Raw genomic sequence first — 18,401 nt, forward strand, 5'->3', positions numbered from 1 at the left:
CGGTTAGGAGTTTCATAATCGTGGGAACACATACCAAGAATTAGAGCGGTGCATTTAAATTGAAATTCGTACTGGTGGACAATGGCGGGAGCCATAAAGCAAATGTGCTTACCTCTGCGCCTGTTATTCGGATTACTATTCCCAAGGTGCAAAGCCCTGAAGCTAATTGCCGAATCAACCTGTTGGAATCGACAATATGCCCTGGACAGTGCCACTGATCAGTCTGTTTTCATCACGTACTAGTGTGACATGAGCCTCCCACTGTGCGTTGACAGCACAAGGTCTATGCTACCGGGTGCTGGCAGCTAGTAAACATATTAGTCATTTCTTCTGTGTGAGACACCTACGCGGTGAGGGTGGTTAATGGGCCACCTTCTCCCAGGTGATGCCTGACAAGGAAGTCAATGCCAGGGCCAAAGAGCAAGGCAAAGGATAAGAGTGCTCGAGTTTAGTTTTAAATTGGAATGACAGCCTCCTCGGCACCCAATTAAAGCTGTCCTTCAGCCTCTTGGCTACTGCTCTGCCTCTTTACAGCATCTTTTTTATTTCTTTCTCAGAGTTACAAAGCCAATGCGCAGAGTGGGCAGGGCAAGCCCTTAATCCATCTTCTTGCTTGCTCCAAAAAAAATATTCAATTTCAAATTGAACCCAATGCACGGTTCCCACAAGAGAGATATACAAGATCCAAGCTGACAAGAACAGACATTACATTCTCCGACCTTGCCCACTGCTGGGATTATCCAACCCCACTGCTGGGAATGAAGATTTGGCTGAGCGCCAAATTCTCCACTCTTGCTGGCAGCGGTACGAGACCGGATAATTCTGGCCCTGATCTCACGCTTGATCTTCGCCAAAAGGTTGAGAGAGAATTTCTTGGTGAAGTAAGCTAGATGGACTGAAGTTCTTGCTTGAAAACTATGATTGTGTTGCTATCAGGAGCACTCATTTTAATTAAGTTAATTGTAGTGAGCCCTCAGCACACTTGGATACAAACAGCAAGCACTGTAGGCAGATGTGGCCTGCACTGGTGCTGGATACATCAGACCCAGAGGCAGTGGGTGACCTGAGATTCGAATGAGAGTCCAGAGAGGAGATCTTTCTTTTCTTTGTCTGCTGTTTGGGCTTTAACGTATATTAGTTAGCCAGTCTGAAATCAATTTAATTGATTTACAATGAAATTAGAGCAAGTAAAAAAAGCCTAAATGACGAAATGATTTGTTTCATGTTGAGTTGCAGGAATTGCTCAAAAGATTTCACTGAAAAATTGACAAAGCTTTCTTAATTTTGGTTCTCACACTTTAATTTAGTCACTCGGGGTAACTCTGTTATTGCTATCACAAGAGTACAAAACCAGACATCTGCTCTTCTCTTTGCAGCTGAGAGTTTTTAAACTGGCAAAATCTTGGCCAACTCTGAACATGCTGATTAAGATCATCGGTAACTCTGTGGGTGCACTCGGGAACCTGACCCTGGTCCTGGCCATTATCGTCTTCATCTTCGCCGTGGTCGGAATGCAGCTCTTTGGCAAGATGTACAAGCAATGCGTTTGTAAGATTTCCGATGACTGCGCTCTCCCACGATGGCACATGCATGACTTCTTCCACTCCTTTCTGATTGTGTTCCGCATCCTTTGCGGCGAATGGATTGAGACTATGTGGGATTGCATGGAGGTAGCTGGGCAGCCCATGTGCCTCATTGTTTTCATGCTGGTCATGGTGATCGGTAACCTGGTGGTAAGTTTTTCACTCTTCCTGATCTTCGATTTGCTTTCGTCGGTTGAATCATTGAAACTCTTTTTTGATTAAGTATGTTTGGTGAATAAGAATTCCTTGCAGTTGACTTTGGATACAATCGAGCTTCTAACAATAACATCCTCTAAAAAATAAATATCTCGTAACGTATCAAATGTTTTCTCTGTCTTCTAAAGATACTAGGGTGGCACAGTGGCCCAATGGTTAGCACTGCTGCCTCACTGCTTCAGGAACCCGGGTTTGATTCCTGGCTTGGTCTGTGTGGAGTTTGCACGTTCTCCCCGTGTCCATGTGGGTTTCCTCCCACAGTCCGAAAGACGTGCTGGTTAGGTGCATTGGTCATGCTAAATTCTCCCTCAGTGTACCCGAACAGGCACTGGAGTGTGGCGACTAGGGGATTTTCACAGTAATTTCATTGCAGCGTTAATGTAAGCCTACTTGAGACACTAATAAAAAAACTTTAAACTGTTATCTTCCTATCTTGGTCTAGTTAATTTTCCTTACATTAATTTTTGGCCTAATGCAATAAAGTTGAAGACATAGAGCGCTAACACCCATAATACTGTGTGTGACTCAGTTAGTAACAAGCCAGCTTCCAAGAAGTTAAGTGGAATTATGGTTTTCCCTGGACAGGATGTGTATTGCAAGCTAAAAGACAGCAGACTGCTGTGTCAATCACTGTTGAAAATAGAGATCAAAGGAGTTCCGCAGGAATGTCCTGGGCTGGGAATTCCTGTAAAGTCCATCTGGGCAGCCCAAGTGACAAGGAACTATCATATCCCATGATAGCTCTTATATCCTTCTTTCAATCTTTTTCTCCAGATACTTAAGCATGCAGGTACAGCAGGTGCTAAAGAAGGCAAATGGTATGTAGGCCTTCATAGCGAGAGCATTCGAGTATGGGAGCGGGGATGTCTTGTTGCAATTATACAGAACCTTGGTGAGGCCACAGCTGAAATATTGTGCACAGTTTGGTCTCCTTATCTGAGGAAGAATGTTCTTGCTACAAGAATGAGTTCAATGAAGGTTTACCAGACCAATTCCCACGGTAGAGCTGACATATGAGGAGAGACTGAGTCGTTTAGGATTATATTCACTGAAGTTTAGAAGAATGAGGGGGATCTTATGGAAATCTACCAGATTCTAACAGGACTAGACAGGGGAGATGCAGAGAAGGATGTTCCCAATGGTGGAGGTGTCTAGAACCAGGGGTCAAAGGCTAAGGAAAAAGGGTAAATCTTTTAGGACAGAGATGAGGAGAAATTTCTTCACCCAGAGAGTGGTGAGCCTGTGGAATTCAATACCACAGAAAGCAGTTGAGGCCAAAACGATGAATGTTTTCAAGAAGGAGTTAGATATAGCTCTTGGGGTGAAAGGGATCAAACGATATGGGGTTAGGCAGAAGCAGGCTATTGAGTTGGATGATCAGCCATGATCATAATGAATGGTGGAACAGGCTTGAAGGGCTGAATGGCCTCCACTTGCTCTCTTTTCGATGTTTCTATGCGCTCAACATGAGAACATAGGAGCAGGAGGAGGTCATTCAACCCCTTGAACCTGTTCCACCATTCAGTCAGATCATGGCTGATCCTTTCCCTAATGGGAAGGGGAGTATAATGCTCATATCACTAGACTAATAATCCAGAGATTTGGACTAAAACGTGAGTTCAAAGACCACCATGGCCACTGGGGAATTTACATTTAATTAATAACTGGACGAAAAAGCTAGTCTCAATAAATGATGATTATAAAACTGCCTAGAAGGTCATGAAAACCCATCTTGTTCTCTATTGTTCTTACCCAGTCTGGCCTACATGTGACTCTAGACCCCCAGCAATGTGGTTGACTTCTTTCTTCCCTCTGAATAGGCCAAGAAAGTTACTCAGTTGTATCAATGTGCTACAGAAAAGCTGAATCAGGATGAAACCAAATGAACAACCCAGCATCAACCACCAGAAAGGACAATAGACACACCCTGACCAGTTGACACTGTGAGGTCAGCTTCACTGGCATGTGGGAAACTGTGCTAACACTGGGAGAGCTGTCACACCTGCTACACCACAAATGGAGGAAGCTAGAAGTGAATTGACCTCAGAGCGGCAGGATCCCCATTTATCCCAGAAGGAGCTTTACATCCACTCAGGGAGCCTGGTGAGACCACCAGGTATTCCCTTTAGGGAGGAGACTTTGAGGGGAGGTGTAGGAGAATGTGTGTGAAATGGTATGTGGATGAAGGGGGTGGAGTGGGGTGGGAAGGTGGGTTTAGGGGGGGGTAGTGCAGAGCAAAGGATAACATGAAGAGAAGCATATTGAGTATCTGCAAAGATGCTGTGTCACAGCACTGTCACTCATGTCTGAGGAGCAACTGAATGGGCAGCTCTGGCTATATGTAAACAGCACGTAAAAATGCTTTTGATCAAAGACCATTGCCATCAGCGAGATCTCTTCTACAATACGAAACTAATGAATCCCAAGACAAACCAGTGTGTGTGACTTGGTAAGGAATTTGCAGGGGGTGCTGGTCCCATGTGTCTGCTGCCCTTGTCCTTCTGGGGAGTAAAGATCACAGGTTTGGAAGATGCTGTCAAAGGCACCTTGGTGAATTCCTGCATTGCATCTTATAGACGGTACACACAGCTGTCACTATGCCTGGGGATAAAGGGGGTGAATGTTTAAGGAGGTGGACGGGGTGTCAATCAAATGATCTGCTTTGTCCTGAATGGTATCGAGCCTCTTGAATATTGTTGGAGCTTCACTCATCCGGACAAGTGGAGGGTTTTCCACTTGTGCCTTGTGTGAATGGTGGACAACCTTTTGGGAGTCAGGCGATGAATTACGTGCCACAAAATTCCTAGCCTCTGATGTGCTCTTGTAGCTGCAGTATCTATATTTTATCAAGTTAGATTTCCAGTCAATGTTGACCCACAGGATCGTGACGAAGAGGGATTTGGCGATGAATATGTTGTTATGGGGAGATGGTTAGATTCTCCCTTGGCGATGGTCATTGCTTGGCACTTGAGTGGAATGTATGTCAATTGCCACTTAACAGCCTAAAACTGAATGCTGTCCAGGTCTTGCTGTATGCAGACACAGATTATTTTGGTATCTGAGTAATTGTGAATGGAATTGAAAACTATACAATCATCAGTGAACATCCCCACTTCTGAATTCGATAGAAGCACTGCAGTAATTTATTAAGGCTCCTTAGTGATCACTTTCCAAACCTGCGGCATCCGCCACTCGAACAATGGCAGCAGACACAAGGGTACATCAGCAATTGCAAATGCCCTTCCAAGTCACACCCTGTTTTGGCTTGGAAGTATATCACCATTCCTTCACTGTTCATATGTCAAACTCTGCGAGCTTTCCCTTTGATCTTTCTCCCTGTAACAGTCCAAGAGGTGGCTCGTTCCCCCACCTGTTCAAATGCAATTAGGGATGGGCAATACTTGCCTTGCTCGTGATGCTCACTTCACATGAACAAATTCAAAAGAACTCCATCCACCCACCTTGATTCCCGTTTCCCTGATACTGTCAGCGGTGGCTTCATTGATGACTGAATCAAAGGCTGTGGGTTCAAGTTCCACACCAGGACCTGCTGTGGAAATTCAAGATGGGCACTCTAGAATGCAACTGTCAGAGGTGCAGCTTGTTTTGGATGAGAAATTAGACTAGGCCCTGCCTGCCCTCTCAGGTGGGAGTAGAAGATGTCATGGCATTACTTTGAGGAAGCGTAATGATTTTTTTCCAGTGTGGAGTTTGCACGTTCTCCTCTTGTCTGTGTGGGTTTTCTCCGGGTGCTCCGGTTTCCTCCCTCAGTCTGAAAGATGTGCTGGTTAGGTGTATTGGCCATGCTAAATTCTCTCTCAGTGTACCCAAACAGGCACCGGAGTGTGGCGACTGGGGGATTTTCACAGTAACTTCATTGCAGTGTTAATGTAAGCCTACTTGTGACACTAATAAATAAACTAAAACACTGCGCTTCCAATCATGATTAGTCTTCTGCCAGTGAGCCAGAACAAACACTTGTTTGGTAAAAGTAGTGACGGAGAGCTCTGGGACATTGACTGGTGGGTATGATTCTGCGAGACTGACTATTTGAGCGTGTTGCTTGATTAGTTTTAAGACAGCTTTCCTAAATTTGGCACTTTTTCCAGATGTTAGTAAGGAGGTCTTTGCAGGTTCAAAGAGGCTGGCATTGCCTTTTGCCATGTCTTTATTTGATGCTTAGGTCAGAACTGAGTGGCCCTTCTTGCATAAGAATATCCAATTGGTTTAAAGAAATCATTAACGCCAGGGCTGAGCCAATACATTCATTCAATGCGTGAAAGCTGGCATTTGGCAACTAGGAACAAAAGGGATGCCAATGCCTTTGAGTGAATGAGAAGTACTAACTCAATGATGTCATTGATATGAGCTGCATGTGAACCAGAGCCTCTGCTGACCTGAAGTGTTGGAAGGCCTCTGGACTAAGGCACATTGCTGTTAATAATGGTTTCTCCTTGCAGGGGGATATTTTACATATTATGTGGCTAAGAGATAAATTAAGGAGCATTTTATAAAGTTTAGGTTTATTGATTAGTGTCACAATTAGGCTCACATTAACACTGCAATGAAATTACTGTGAAAATCCCCTAGTCGCCACACTCTGGCGCCTGTTCAGGTACACTGAGGGAGAATTTAGCATGGCCAATGCACCTAACCAGCACATCTTTCTGACTGTGGGAGTAAACCGGAGCACCCGGAGGAAACCCACGCAGACAGGGGGAGAACATGAAGACTCCGCACAGACAGTGACGCAAGACAGGAATCAAACCTTACTCCCTGGTGCTGTGAGGCAGCAATGCTAACCACTGTGCCACAGTGAGCTACATACAAAGACATTGGGAGGAATTTTACTGTCCCACCCACTACGGCAATTCTCGCGGGCGGCACACAGACCGTGCAAAGGACCATTGACCACGGGTGGGATTTTCCAGCCTTGGGGTGAGCATGGCTGGAAAATCCCGCCCATTCGGTCAGTTGATTAAAACTTGGTCAAAGAGGTATTGGTTTTAAGGAATGTCTTAAAGGAAGAAAGTGAGGTCGGGAAGTGGAGAGGTGGAGGCGGAGTATCCCAGAGCTTCAGGTCTTGGTAAATGAAGCCACAGTGACCAATGATGGAGAGATTAATGTTGGGGATGCACAAGAGGATAGAACGGCTTCTTTGTGTGAGAAGCTGAAGGAAGTGATTCCCATATTATGGCATTCCTATTTCTAAAACAGTTCTAAAAATAACTTTCCTGAGATAGTGAACTACATTAAAGGTGCTATATAAATATAGGTTCTTGTTGTTCCCAGTTGGGATTTTTGGCAAATGAAAAGAAAAAACAAAGTAAACACCTACTGGAACATATTTTCAAGTAGATTTAGAAATTTATTATGGATTGCATACGCAAGAGGCAAAGGATATTATCAAACTATTTACTTGGATTAATATACTCTTGTTTGCCACAATGTAATTTTAGCTTAATTATGAATTTATTTTGTGGCAATCTATTAAAATGTCACAACATCGAAATGCTTTAGAAGGTAAGTTATAGCATAGACGAATTAGGTAATAGGTTGTGTTCGCACATGGTATTCTATGATTCTGGGGCTTGGGTTCAAACTAATTGAAAGGCGCACTTTTGTGAATATGAACTCATGTCCAGTAGGAACTGGGGTGCGAGTCCCCAAGGTGTGGATGTGCAAAGCAGGCAGTAGATAATCAGCCACCTCTTCTACAGACTGGATGGGAGACCCTCATTCCCAGCAGAATCTCCCAGTCCCGCTGCTGTCGATGGCGTTTTCCATTGTTCGCACCTTTCACCGCTTGGGAACCCATGGCCGGGGGGTTGTCTTTGGTGTGACCGGATGATTCCGCAGTGCAGCAGCCAGAAAACTGCGGCCCATGCCTGATTTTTCTTTCACGTTCCTTCCATCAGGTGGGTTGTATTATGGGCCGTTGATTTGCTGTCGCCCACTTCCTGCCCCCATCATGGTTGAATTTCACCTCTCATATTCACATCATTCAAGACTCTTGATGAAAAGTGAAGATTATCATCCTGTTGTCAGCTGTAAGAGTCCTGATCAGCCTTTGCTCAGATAACGGCGAGCGTCATTTTGCTTCCATAATACTACCCAGAATTTGGTCACTAAAGTGATAAATCTCATTCAGAGGAACATGAAGGAATTTGGTTTAAAAACTGAAAAGATATTTGCATTGATGTAAGGTGGCACTGTGGTTGGGTGGCACGGTGGCACAGTGGTTAGCACTGCTGCCTCACAGGGCCAGGGACTCGGGCTCGATTCAGTCCTTGGATGACTGTCTGCGTGGAGTCTGCACATTCTCCCCGTGTCTGCGTGGGTTTCCTCAGGGTGCTCCGGTTTCCTCCCACAGTCCAAAGATGTGCGGGTTAGGTGGATTGGCCATGCTAAATTGCCCCTTAGTGTCCCAAGATGTGTAAGTTAGGGGGATTAGTGAGTAAATATGTGGGGTTACGGGGCTAGTGTAGGGGGATAGGCCTTCTACAGACTGGATGGGAGACCCTCATTCCCAGCAGAATCTTCCAGTCCTGCTGCTGTCGATGGCGTTTTCCATTGTTCGCACCTTTCACCGCTTGGGAACCCATGGCCGGGGGGTTGTCTTTGGTGTGACCGGATGATTCCGCAGTGCAGCAGCCAGAAAACTGCGGCCCATGGTCTGTCAGAGAGTTGGTGCAGACTCAGTGGGCCGAATGGCCTCCTTCTGTATTTAGGAGTTTTATGATAAGGGGTGTTTTTTTCAGAGCCAAAACATGTTTATCATGTTTATGAAGCTTAATAGATTGAGCATAACATCTTCTCAAGCTGAAGCTGACTTAAACACGCTCTGCTGTAATCCTAGAGGGATAGTTTTCGGACTTGTGCCTGAAGTGATTATACGCCACCCTTGGCTGGTGAGGTTCCTGGCAGCATTATGAAGGTGGAAAATTACCTGCAGGAAATGTTCCAGCTCAAGTAGGTTCACCTTGATGAGAACAAAATGCATCTTCAAAACAATCAGAGAGGAATTGGAAATATATTTTTTTACAAGTGAACTGAGGGCTGAAAATAATATCGGTCCGAGAGTTCTACTTAGTCAAAATCCAGCTAAGCCCCATGAAACTCAAACCGCCCCGAGCCCAGTAAAAGTGCTAACTGCTCTTCCAGTTCAGTGCCAGCAACAAAGTCTGTCTCTGTATCAGGTTCTGTTACTTTCTCGAGCCCCCACATTCTCACTGGGAAAAGGTTTGAAACTCCTTTTCCAAGCTTGAACTGAGGAACACTTGTTTCGTTTGGTCTCCCACACCTTGGGGATAATCAGGGAAGGGGGTGATGGAGCTTGATGTGTTAACTCAACTCTAATAATGACAAGGTAGAGATGCCACGGTTTAGGAATTTGTCCTTCATGCGTCTGTTCCTGTGTTCGAGAAGCTTACATGTTCCAATTTAGCCCCGATGATGCATTTCACACTAAACACAGGATTTAAAGGACATGACTGATACCAAGTGTAATATTTTGATTCTTACTGAAAATCTGGTGCCTTAAATGTGACATCTACTTGTGACTGGCTTGACGCTGTGGCTAAACATAAATGTTTACGGATATGATGCAAGTGATTTATTTAAGGCTGGTGTCTGACTCTCATAATATAAGCCAAAGAGACTGCATACTTTTGGGCCACTGGTCTCCAATTCATTTCAACTTCAGAAATTAAATACGTGTGAAGTCAATCGGAAACTAATCTCCGACTATTGCACCCTAGATATGCAGTGTGTGCAAGGGGTTTATCAGGTGGAGTTGTTAGACTAATTTCTGTGCAATAGGTGACCGATGCGAGGCAACTATTGCCAAGGGTGAAGGAAATGCACGAGTCTACGTCTCTGGTTCCATTTGGATTCCATGAGAGTCAGCAGGAATTTAATCACGCCCTTGGAATGTCATCTGCTCGGCAGGGTTCAAGAGAGAGTATTCTCTGGAGAATTGGCTTCCCTATCAGTCAGTTCATTAGTACTTAACATACCTGTAGAGGAGAAGTAGAAATATCGGCTGCTATTTCGTTTTCATCATATTACGCTTGTTTTCAGTTGGCACACCCCGTTATGCACATTGACAGTATTTTTAAAAATACAATATACAGTGCATAATACACATTACTTTCTTTCATTGGCCAGTGCAACCTTAAATCACTGCTTTAATATACTTGAAATGCTTTATTTTTAGGAAGTGCAGATAGATTTTATTTCTCAGTTGCAGGATTCTGCTGGCAGCAGGTCCAGTCTACCCTGAGGAGTCCAAGCCTCATTGCCATGCTGTCGCCAAACTGCGCACCCTCAGCTACATCCCGTTCGGAGCTGGCGTGATTGTCTTTTTTCTCTTTGTTCATCAGGGGTGGGGCATCGCTAGTTAGGCCAACAATTATTGCCCATTCCTGATTGCGCTTGAAAAGGTGATTGCCTTCTTAAACAAACGAGAGTCCTTGCCATGTGCGTCGTCCCACAGTGCTCTTAGTCAAGTGATGATGAAGAAATGGTGGCATATTTTCCAGTTAGGATGATGTATAACTTGGAGGGGAAGCTGGAGGGGATGGTGTTCCAGTGTGCCAGCTACCCTTGTTCTTCTCGGCCAGTGGTTCCCAAACTTTTTTCACTGGGCCGCACTTTCGGAATAAAAATTTGCTCGCGCCACACCAAATTTTTTATTGATAAGAAATACATTCAAACACAAAAACAAAACAACTCCTAGCAGTGCTTGATTCATAACATAGAACACAACTACTTTATAATATGATCATGGGACATCCAGAAAGTATAAAACAATGCTTGTTTAAACCATGTTTAAATGTTTCTTTGATTGTCCTTGAATCTTCCCGCCACATTTGCCATCCTCTCTCGCCGCACCAATGTGGCGCGCCGCACCCTTTGGGAACCACTGTCTAGGCTAAAGAGGCTAAATACTTGGAATGTCTTGTTGAAGAAACTTTGGCAAATTGCTACAGTGCATCTAGTAGATGGTTCATACTGGTGTCAAAATGGGCTGGTGCTGAAGGATTGAATGTTTAAGATGGTGGATGGGGTGCCAATAAGTGGGTTGTCTGGTCCTGGATGAGTATCTTTGGATGAGTTGGGCAGCTTGGTGGCATAGTGGTTAGCACTGCTGCCTAGCACCAGGGACCCGAGTTCGATTCCTGGCTCGGGTCACTGTGTGTGTGGAGTTTGCACATTCTCCCTGTGTCTGTGTGGGTTTCCTCCGGGTGCTCCAGTTTCCTCCCACAGTCCAAAGATGTGCGGGTTAGGTGGATTAGCCATGCTAAATTTCACTTTTGGGGGGGGGGGGGGGGGGCGGGGGGACGAGCTAGGGTAAATGTATGGGGTTATGTGGATATGGCCTGGGTGGGAATGTGGTCGGTGCAGACTCGATGGGCCGAATGGCTTCCTTCTGCGCTGTAGGATTCTATGATTCAATGAGTTTATTGACACTGGACTCATCTAGGCAATTGGCGACTGTTCCATCACACTCCTGACTCAGGCAGTAAGACTTTGAGTGAGAAGAGTTGTTATTCATCACAGAAATCCCAGCCTCTGGCCTACTTTTGTAGTCATGATGTGGAGATGCCGGCGTTGGACTGGGGTAAACACAGTAAGAAGTTTAACAACACCAGGTTAAAGTCCAACAGTTTTATTTGGTAGCAAAAGCCACACAAGCTTTCGGAGCTGCAAGCCCCTTCTTCAGGTGAGTGGGAATTCTGTTCACAAACAGAGCATATAAAGACACAGACTCAATTTACATGAATAATGGTTGGAATGCGAATACTTACAACTAATCAAGTCTTTAAGAAACAAAACAATGTGAGTGGAGAGAGCATCAAGACAGGCTAAAAAGATGTGTATTGTCTCCAGACAAGACAGCCAGTGAAACTCTGTGGGGGTTACAGATCGTGTGACATGAACCCAATATCCCGGTTGAGGCCGTCCTCGTGTGTGCGGAACTTGGCTATCAGTTTCTGCTCAGCGACTCTGCGCCGTCGTGTGTCGCGAAGGCCGCCTTGGAGAACGCTTACCCGAATATCAGAGGCCGAATGCCCGTGACCGCTGAAGTGCTCCCCAACAGGAAGAGAACAGTCTTGCCTGGTGATTGTCGAGCGGTGTTCATTCATCCGTTGTCGCAGCGTCTGCATAGTTTCCCCAATGTACCATGCCTCGGGACATCCTTTCTTGCAGCGTATCAGGTAGACAACGTTGGCCGAGTTGCAAGAGTATGTACAGTGTACCTGGTGGATGGTGTTCTCACGTGAGATGATGGCATCTGTGTCGATGATCCGGCACGTCTTGCAGAGGTTGCTGTGGCAGGGTTGTGTGGTGTCATGGTCACTGTTCTCCTGAAGGCTGGGTAGTTTGCTGCGGACAATGGTCTGTTTGAGGTTGTGCGGTTGTTTGAAGGCAAGAAGTGGGGGTGTGGGGATGGCCTTGGCGAGATGTTCGTCTTCATCAATGACATGTTGAAGGCTCCGGAGGAGATGCCGTAGCAAACTACCCAGCCTTCAGGAGAACAGTGACCATGACACCACACAACCCTGCCACAGCAACCTCTGCAAGACGTGCCGGATCATCGACACAGATGCCATCATCTCACGTGAGAACACCATCCACCAGGTACACGGTACATACTCTTGCAACTCGGCCAACGTTGTCTACCTGATACGCTGCAAGAAAGGATGTCCCGAGGCATGGTACATTGGGGAAACTATGCAGACGCTGCGACAACGGATGAATGAACACCGCTCGACAATCACCAGGCAAGACTGTTCTCTTCCTGTTGGGGAGCACTTCAGCGGTCACGGGCATTCGGCCTCTGATATTCGGGTAAGCGTTCTCCAAGGCGGCCTTCGCGACACACGACGGCGCAGAGTCGCTGAGCAGAAACTGATAGCCAAGTTCCGCACACACGAGGACGGCCTCAACCGGGATATTGGGTTCATGTCACACTATCTGTAACCCCCACAGAGTTTCACTGGCTGTCTTGTCTGGAGACAATACACATCTTTTTAGCCTGTCTTGATGCTCTCTCCACTCACATTGTTTTGTTTCTTAAAGACTTGATTAGTTGTAAGTATTCGCATTCCAACCATTATTCATGTAAATTGAGTCTGTGTCTTTATATGCTCTGTTTGTGAACAGAATTCCCACTCACCTGAAGAAGGGGCTTGCAGCTCCGAAAGCTTGTGTGGCTTTTGCTACCAAATAAAACTGTTGGACTTTAACCTGGTGTTGTTAAACTTCTTACTACTTTTGTAGCCATGATGTGGAGATGCCAGCGTTGGACTGGGGTAAACACAGTAAGAAGTTTAACAACACCAGGTTTGATTAGCTGTAAGTATTTGCATTCCAACCATTATTCTGTAAATTGAGTTTGTGTCTTTATATGCCCTGTTTGTGAACAGAATTCCCACTCACCTGAAGAAGGAGCTTAAGGCTCCGAAAGCTTGTGGCTTTTGCTACCAAATAAACCTGTTGGACTTTAACCTGGTGTTGTTAAACTTCTTACTGCTTTTGTAGCCACAGTATTTATGTTGTTATGTTTCCAGTCAGTGGTGATTTCCCTGGAACGTCGATCATGGAAGATTTGGTCAGGGTGACGCTGTTAAATCTGAAGGGTAACTGGTTGGATTCTCTCTCATCAGAGATAGTCATTGCCTAACACTTGTGTCGCTCAAATATTATTTATCACTTGTCAGCCCAAGCCTGGTACAGACAGCTTTGTTCGCTGAGGGGGCCAATGCCACTGTGGTGGCTGTACAGTGGAATATATTTGGGTAGTGCCAGAACAGCACTGGGTGGCATTATTCTTATGGAGCCCAGAAAAGCATTCCTACTTGTGGTTGCACAAAAAATAATTGTTTATTTACCTTTGTTGTGTCTGTCTCTTCACCAGTCATTGCAGCTCAACATGCACCAGTTGTCCCTCAATACTGCAATGAGGTCCTTTGTATGTCATAAGAAACCAATCTGCATAGATAAACCATCAATTAGGTGAAAGACTGGGTTTGCCAGGAGAAGTATTCTGGTGGGGTGGGAAGTGATAGGATGGCTCCCCTCGTTTTCACTTTTCAATTGACATTCTTCCAGATAGCCTGGCTCCATTACAGTGGCTTTGCAATTTTCAGGATAAAGTCTACTTATTAGTGTCACAAGTAGGCTTACATTAACACTGCAATGAAGTTACTGTGAAAATCCCCTTGTCCCCACACTCTGGCACCTGTTCGGGTACACTGAGGGAGAATTTAGCATGGCCACTGCACCTAACCAGCTCATCTGGTGCTCCTGTTTCCTCCCAACGTCCAAAGATGTGTGGGTTAGGCTGATTGACCATGCTAAATTGCTCCTTAGTGTCCCAAGATGTGTAGGTTTGGGAGATTAGCAGGGTAAATATGTGGGGTTACGGGGATAGGGGCTGGGTGGGATTGTTGTCGGTGCAGGCTCGATGGGCCGAATAGGCTCCTTCTGCATTGTGGGGATTCTATGATTCTATCTTTCGCACTGTGGGAGGACTCGCATGCAGACACAGGGAGAACGTGCAGACTCCGCACAGACAGTAACCCAAGCCAGGAATCAAACCAGGGTCCCTGGCGCTGTGAGGCAGCAGCGCTAACCATCGTGCCACCCTAGCTGCATTATTGTTCAGTCATCTCAGAAGCCACAATTTTAAAACACTTCAATGTTGTTGTTCAGTATTTTAAATCTCAATCTACGGTTTCAACCCAATAAATATGCAAAGTCATTTTCGATTTAATGTAAGGCTTTCTAAGAGAAGGCTCTAGTTAGCATGGTGTAAAGTTAGTCACAGCTTTTTAATCAGCTACTTCCATGTTTCCTGAGGGAAAACGAAGATAAAATTGGATCTTACATCTCTGTGGATGCATGAACATGTTGCAGGACAATAGGTATAATGGTATTATGCATCATTGGGATGCACTGCAATTAAAAGAATGCTTGTCATCTGACCCAGGCCTTAATTTAGGGGGCCTGTTTCATGTGGATCATGGAGCTCTAGGAACTTGCATGCAAAGCTTAAACCCTTATTCCTATTAGTTTGAATATATGGAAGGTTTCTGTACTGACTGACTTCAATTTCTTGTTTTAAGATGTGTTCGGCAAAGAGACAACAACAGTCCTTTCGAAATCACTGGCACTACCTAATTCAAATGGGACAAAGCAGAAAACAAGCAATATGAGCGCAGGAAGACTTAATTGTGAGGGCCAAAATAGTTAGGATTTGGTATCAGGGCACAACTTGAACTTCCCTGCCATATAAATAAATAGATTTCTCTCAGGGGGAAAGTTGTTAATTATCTTTTACTCTCCCTTGGTATATTACTGTCAGAGGAATGGGAAAACATCGCTTGGTTTGGAGAAGATGGGCAGAATCTTTTGGCCCATCACGCCGGTGGGACATTCTGGTCCTGCTGCAGTGACTGGAGATTTGGCAGAGCGCCAGATGTTCTGTCCTCGCTTGCAATGGCAGCGGGGCCTGAACATCCGGTAAGATCGCACCCAATATTTGAAAAACAAGAGAGCAAAAGTTACATGGTGATTTAGTTTTCAATCCCTAGGATTTTTGATGCAATGAAGTAACCGTTCTTTTCCTTTTCCTGTGAGTTATATGTATTAATGGTAAGTCTATGATCATTGATGGCTAAATTTTCATCTGCAGGTGCTTAATCTCTTCCTGGCCTTGCTGTTAAGCTCCTTCAGCGCAGATAGCCTCTCAGCCCCTGAAGACGACTCAGAAATGAACAACCTGCAAATTGCACTCAACCGGATCACCAGGGCAATAGACTATGTGAAAAACTTTGTTTTTGGCATCTTTCGAAGGAAGAAAAGTGACCAGACGGAGGAACAATTAGATGACTTATCCCCTTCAAAAACTAGGGCTCTTGATTTTAACCACACAGACACAGAGACTGGGAAAGAAGAGAGTTCCAAAGTTGATGGAGTTACCAGGAAGAAAGTTGACCAAATGGGCCCCGTGGCCAATGCACACTTGACTATTCGTGTTCCTATCGCTGAGGCTGAGTCTGATGGTGAGGAGGAAGATCAAAGCTCTGAAGCAGATGTTGAGGACGTCAACATGGTGAGAAGCATGGTTAGAATTTTGTGTATCTCTCACTACCCTCTTACCTGATAAAATCATTCTTCAAATATTGAGTACAAGATGGCACAAAATGAACAGTTTCAGCAAAATTTAAGTATCTCTCTATTGTGTGTTGAGGCCTATTTTAACTGGGGAGCTGGGGGTGCATTCAGAACAGATTGGAGTACACACAGGATAGACACCTCCACAGGAAGTTCACTACGCTGCCTGATCCACTTTAACTCTTTTGCATCTTTACAGCAATACAGGGCTGCCTCCCTCTCAAAACTGGGATGACTGACTGGGGTAGAAATCATGGAGGGAGCCTTATGATACCAGTAACTCCAGGGAATGGTCCTTGGTGTAAAATAATCACTGGGCAAGGTCTTTGGCAGCTGATAGCTGTATGAAAAGGGAGAGACAAAGAGGGGATGGAATGCCCAAGACCGTTTTGCACCTTGGGTGGACAGCACTTCTGTTCCATCTATCCATATAGAAGAGATGGTGACACAATGATAATGTCACTGGACTAATAATCCAGAGGCCCAGGTTGATACTCTGGGGACATGGATTCAAATCCCACAACACCAGCTGGTAAAATTTCAATTCAGTTCATAAATTTGGAACATAAAGCTAATCTCAGTAATGGTGGCCATGTTGTTGATGTATCTGGTTCACTAATGATCTGTACAGAAGGAAATTTGTTGTCCTGACTTAATCCAGTCTACATCTGACTCCAGACCCACAGCAATTGTGGTTGACTATTAACTGCTCTTGAAATGGCCTAGCAAGCCAATCAGTTCAAGGGAAATTTGGGATGGGCAATAAGTGTTGCCCCAGCCAGAATACCCACATCCCATGAACGAAATAAAGGTAATGGGTGGAATTTTATGAAAAGAATTCGAAGTGCTGAATGAGCAAGAAAACGGGAGCGTTTCAGACTCGTTCTTTGGGCGAGTTTAGAAATGCAATCTTATGGCACTTTCTGGGCGTAAAACCCATTTCGCTGGCAAAGCAATGCCGGTTTGAACAAACCTGATTTTTCACCTCCCGCCTGATCTTGCCACCTCGCCTTGCCGAAGGTCAGGCGGGATGAAGTTGTAAGATCCGCACACAATGTTTTCTTAAACTTCCAACCAACCGGCACTTTCCACACATGACATTAATGTCTCACTGCAACACTGATGATGAATTTGGGCTCCGTCATTTGAATCTAAAGTGGACACTCACTGTCTGCGCTGACAGAACTGAAATGGTTTTGGACAGGATTGGAGGAACCTCGGGCCAGTAGTGGACTCAGCCTATCCTTAGCTGGTCTCACGCAGCATTCTGACTGGGCAAGAAAAGAGGATTATAATCAAGGCAACTAGCTTGCAACTGGGTCACCCCTTCACAGTAGATGAACCAAGAAAATTACAGCACAGGAACAGGCCCTTCGGCCCTCCAAGCCTGCACCGCCCATGCTGCCCGACTTAACTAAAACCCCTACCCTTCTGGGGACCATATCCCTTTATTCCCATCCTATTCATGTATTTGTCAAGATGCCCCTTAAAAGTTACGACCGTATCCGCTTCCACTACCTCCCCTGGCACCCACTACCCTCTGTGTAAAAAATCTGCCTCGAACATCTCCTTTAAACCTTGCCCCTCGCACCTTAAACCTGTGCCCCCTAGTAATTAACTCTTCCACCCTGGGAAAAGGCTTCTGACCATCCACTCTGTCCATGCCTCTCATAATCTTATAGACTTCTATCAGGTCACCCCTCAACCTCCGTAACTCCAGTGAGAACAAGCCAGGTTTCTCCAACCTCTCTTCATAGCTAATGCCCTCCATACCAGGCAACATCCTGGTAAATCTTTTCTGTAACCTCTCCAAAGCCTCCACATCTTTCTGGTAGTGTGGTGACCAGAATTGAACACTATATTCCAAGTGCAGCCTGACTAAGGTTCTATAAAGCTGCAACATGACTTGCCAATTTTTAAACTCAATGCCCCAGCCGATGAAGGCAAGCATGCCGTATGCCTTTTTGACTACCTTCTTTAATGTCATCAGTAACTTCATAGCTTAGAATTAATAGATTGATGATATATTTTGTAGGAAGCTAATAGGTAATTCCTTCAATTGTATTTCAGTTTACAAAATGTGATTTAAAAAAAAATATAGTTTAACATTTTAGAAATACTACAGGATTTTGGAGTAGCAAAATGGGGGAATGTTGCAAAAACTAATTGATCTGAATGAATTCTCTGTCGTAGAATCTTAGAGTCCTACAGTGCAGAAGGAGGCCATTCAGTCCATCGAGTCTGCACCGACCACAATCCCTCCCAGGCCCTATTCCCATAACCTCACATATTTACCCTGCCATTACCCCTGACACTAAGGAGCAATTTAGCATGGCCAATCCACCTAACCCACACATCTTTGGACTGTGGGAGGAAACCGAAGCACCCGGAGGAAACCCACGCAGACACGGGGAG

At 45.2% G+C, this 18,401-nt stretch overlaps 1 protein-coding gene across 1 annotated transcript in view; it reads left to right on the forward strand.

Annotated features, from left to right (window-relative positions):
• The window catches only part of LOC144500609 (sodium channel protein type 4 subunit alpha-like), a 204,459-nt gene that overhangs the window by 129,539 nt on the left and 56,519 nt on the right, over nt 1–18,401 (forward strand). Inside the window, exons 16-17 of the mRNA XM_078223811.1 lie at nt 1,377–1,733; nt 15,505–15,924. Of these exons, the coding sequence (XP_078079937.1) occupies nt 1,377–1,733; nt 15,505–15,924 (777 nt within the window). The remainder of the gene's footprint in view (nt 1–1,376; nt 1,734–15,504; nt 15,925–18,401) is intronic.

The sequence above is a fragment of the Mustelus asterias genome, chromosome 11, assembly GCF_964213995.1.
Source record: "Mustelus asterias chromosome 11, sMusAst1.hap1.1, whole genome shotgun sequence".
Classification (NCBI taxonomy): Eukaryota; Metazoa; Chordata; class Chondrichthyes; order Carcharhiniformes; family Triakidae; genus Mustelus; species Mustelus asterias.